The sequence below is a fragment of the Zingiber officinale genome, chromosome 9B, assembly GCF_018446385.1.
Source record: "Zingiber officinale cultivar Zhangliang chromosome 9B, Zo_v1.1, whole genome shotgun sequence".
In the NCBI taxonomy this organism is placed as follows: Eukaryota; Viridiplantae; Streptophyta; class Magnoliopsida; order Zingiberales; family Zingiberaceae; genus Zingiber; species Zingiber officinale.
In genome coordinates this window covers 9032556-9034247 of record NC_056003.1, presented here as the reverse complement: position 1 = coordinate 9034247, position 1692 = coordinate 9032556, and the positions used below count along the sequence as shown (strand labels likewise).

The 1692-nt window shown below is 41.3% G+C and overlaps 1 protein-coding gene across 1 annotated transcript; it reads left to right on the top strand.

Annotated features, from left to right (window-relative positions):
* Window positions 1–586: 586 nt before the first annotated feature.
* LOC122024387 lies at window positions 587–1285 on the top strand. The gene is made up of 2 exons (XM_042583003.1): window positions 587–854; window positions 934–1285. The coding sequence occupies exons 1-2, from the start codon at window positions 777–779 to the stop codon at window positions 1186–1188; spliced, it is 333 nt and encodes a 110-aa protein (XP_042438937.1). The 5' UTR covers window positions 587–776; the 3' UTR covers window positions 1189–1285.
* Window positions 1286–1692: the final 407 nt, after the last annotated feature.

The window sequence follows — 1692 nt, the reverse complement described above, 5'->3', positions numbered from 1 at the left end:
AAATCAATTTCGAGATTAGACTCAGGTTAAAAAAATCGAATGAAAAATAATATGAAGAAAAATTTTAGGATATATACATATAATGAAACCCATAAAAATAAAAATGATGGACTATTAATTTATATGTCTATAAATTTTTTTATATTTTTTTTCTCAGCCTATCATTACTTAAATCGAATTTGCACATCAGCTTCATTAATTTTATATTCAACTCTATTCTATCTTACCAAATAATCCTAAGCAATATAAATGTTGAACAAGGTCGACCCATTTACTATCCTAATTTGAAGAAAATAAAAATTAATTTATATAAAGAGATCATTTTTAAGGTAAAAAAAAAAATATATATAATTTTATTTTTTTTCACAATTGTTGTGAATTCGGATGGGTTCACAATTTTAATTTTAATTTTCATAATATTTTTTTATATCTTTTCTATAATATTTTTATTTTAATATTTCATCATTATCCTTCTAATCTTAATATTAATATTGATATACATAAAATATCTATATTTTTTTATCTAATTACCCTTGAAAAATCAAAATAAAAACTAATCGCTTCACCCCACGCAGCCTCTCGTCATTCCTCTCCTCCTCCTCCTCCTCCTCCGTTCGGAATGACCATTTCACTCCACAGTGCATAGTGATAGTGAGAGCAATAAATACTCCTTGCCATTGCCCCACCCCGATAGTCTCCGTTCCCTCCCCTCCTCTCGCCTCTCCTTCTTCTCCCCGAAGAAAACCCCCAAACCGCCATCCATAAAGCAGACTGAGATGGCTTCCGCCCCTTCGTCCCTGCATTCTCTTCTCTTCATCCTCCTCTTCGCCGCTCTCTTATCACGTTCAGCGGAGGTGAGTTCTTCTCCGCCATTCACCACCTCTGGATTTCCATTTCTGGCGCTAATTGTGCAGGCTTTGCTCTGATCGCAAGGCGGGCGGGCCGACAGCGTCGATGCGGCCGTCCTCGTCTTTGCCGGGGCTGAAATCCTCGCTGATCGACGAGGCCAGACGGAGGCGGCTCAGCAACTTCCGGATATGCTCGCTCTGCACCTGCTGCGGCGGCCCCCACGGCCTTTGCCTGCCCTCGCCCTGCTGCTACACTATCAACTGCAACATCCCCAACCGGCCCTTCGGCTTCTGCGCATTCACCCCCAAATCCTGCAACTGCTTCGGGTGCCACCTCTGAAACAATCCCTAAATTCTAATCTCCGATTGCTTGCTCATTAGTCACTATATGCTGGGAGTAAACTGTTCTTTATAATTATACTACTAGTTTTGCTTAATTGGTGTTATTGGTTCGCCTGTGCGCTGCAATTGCATAGGGGAATCGTAAAGTGTTTGTGTTCTGTTTCCTGAAATTGTATGAAATTCAGTCTGGTCGATGTTGAGGAATGCAACAGATGTGAGATCTGACAGGAAGAAACCTAGTCTGTTCCTTGTTTCATAGTCGTTCTAGCGGTGGCCGTTTCAATCTGATGCATTGGACTCGAACCTTTCCAGTTGAATCGACTGGCCCAGTCCGGTAGGGTTTTGGAAAAATCTGTCTGGCACAGAGTTACTTGTGTCGTTGGCTGTGCGATGCAGCATATCAATGAGGGAGCCTGGCAAAGGCATTAGAGGTGGGTGGGAGTTGGCTGAGCGGCATTAAAACCTATAATTATGGAGTTGAGTTGGCAGTGTGGTTCTTGTG

Excerpts from the sequence above, each read along its gene's own strand:
- LOC122024387 (XM_042583003.1), top strand. The coding sequence starts at position 777 with ATGGCTTCCGCCCCTTCGTCCCTGCATTCTCTTCTCTTCATCCTCCTC. Across the intron at positions 855-933 it reads TCTTATCACGTTCAGCGGAG|GCGGGCGGGCCGACAGCGTC; the intron begins GTGAGTTCTTCT and ends TCTGATCGCAAG.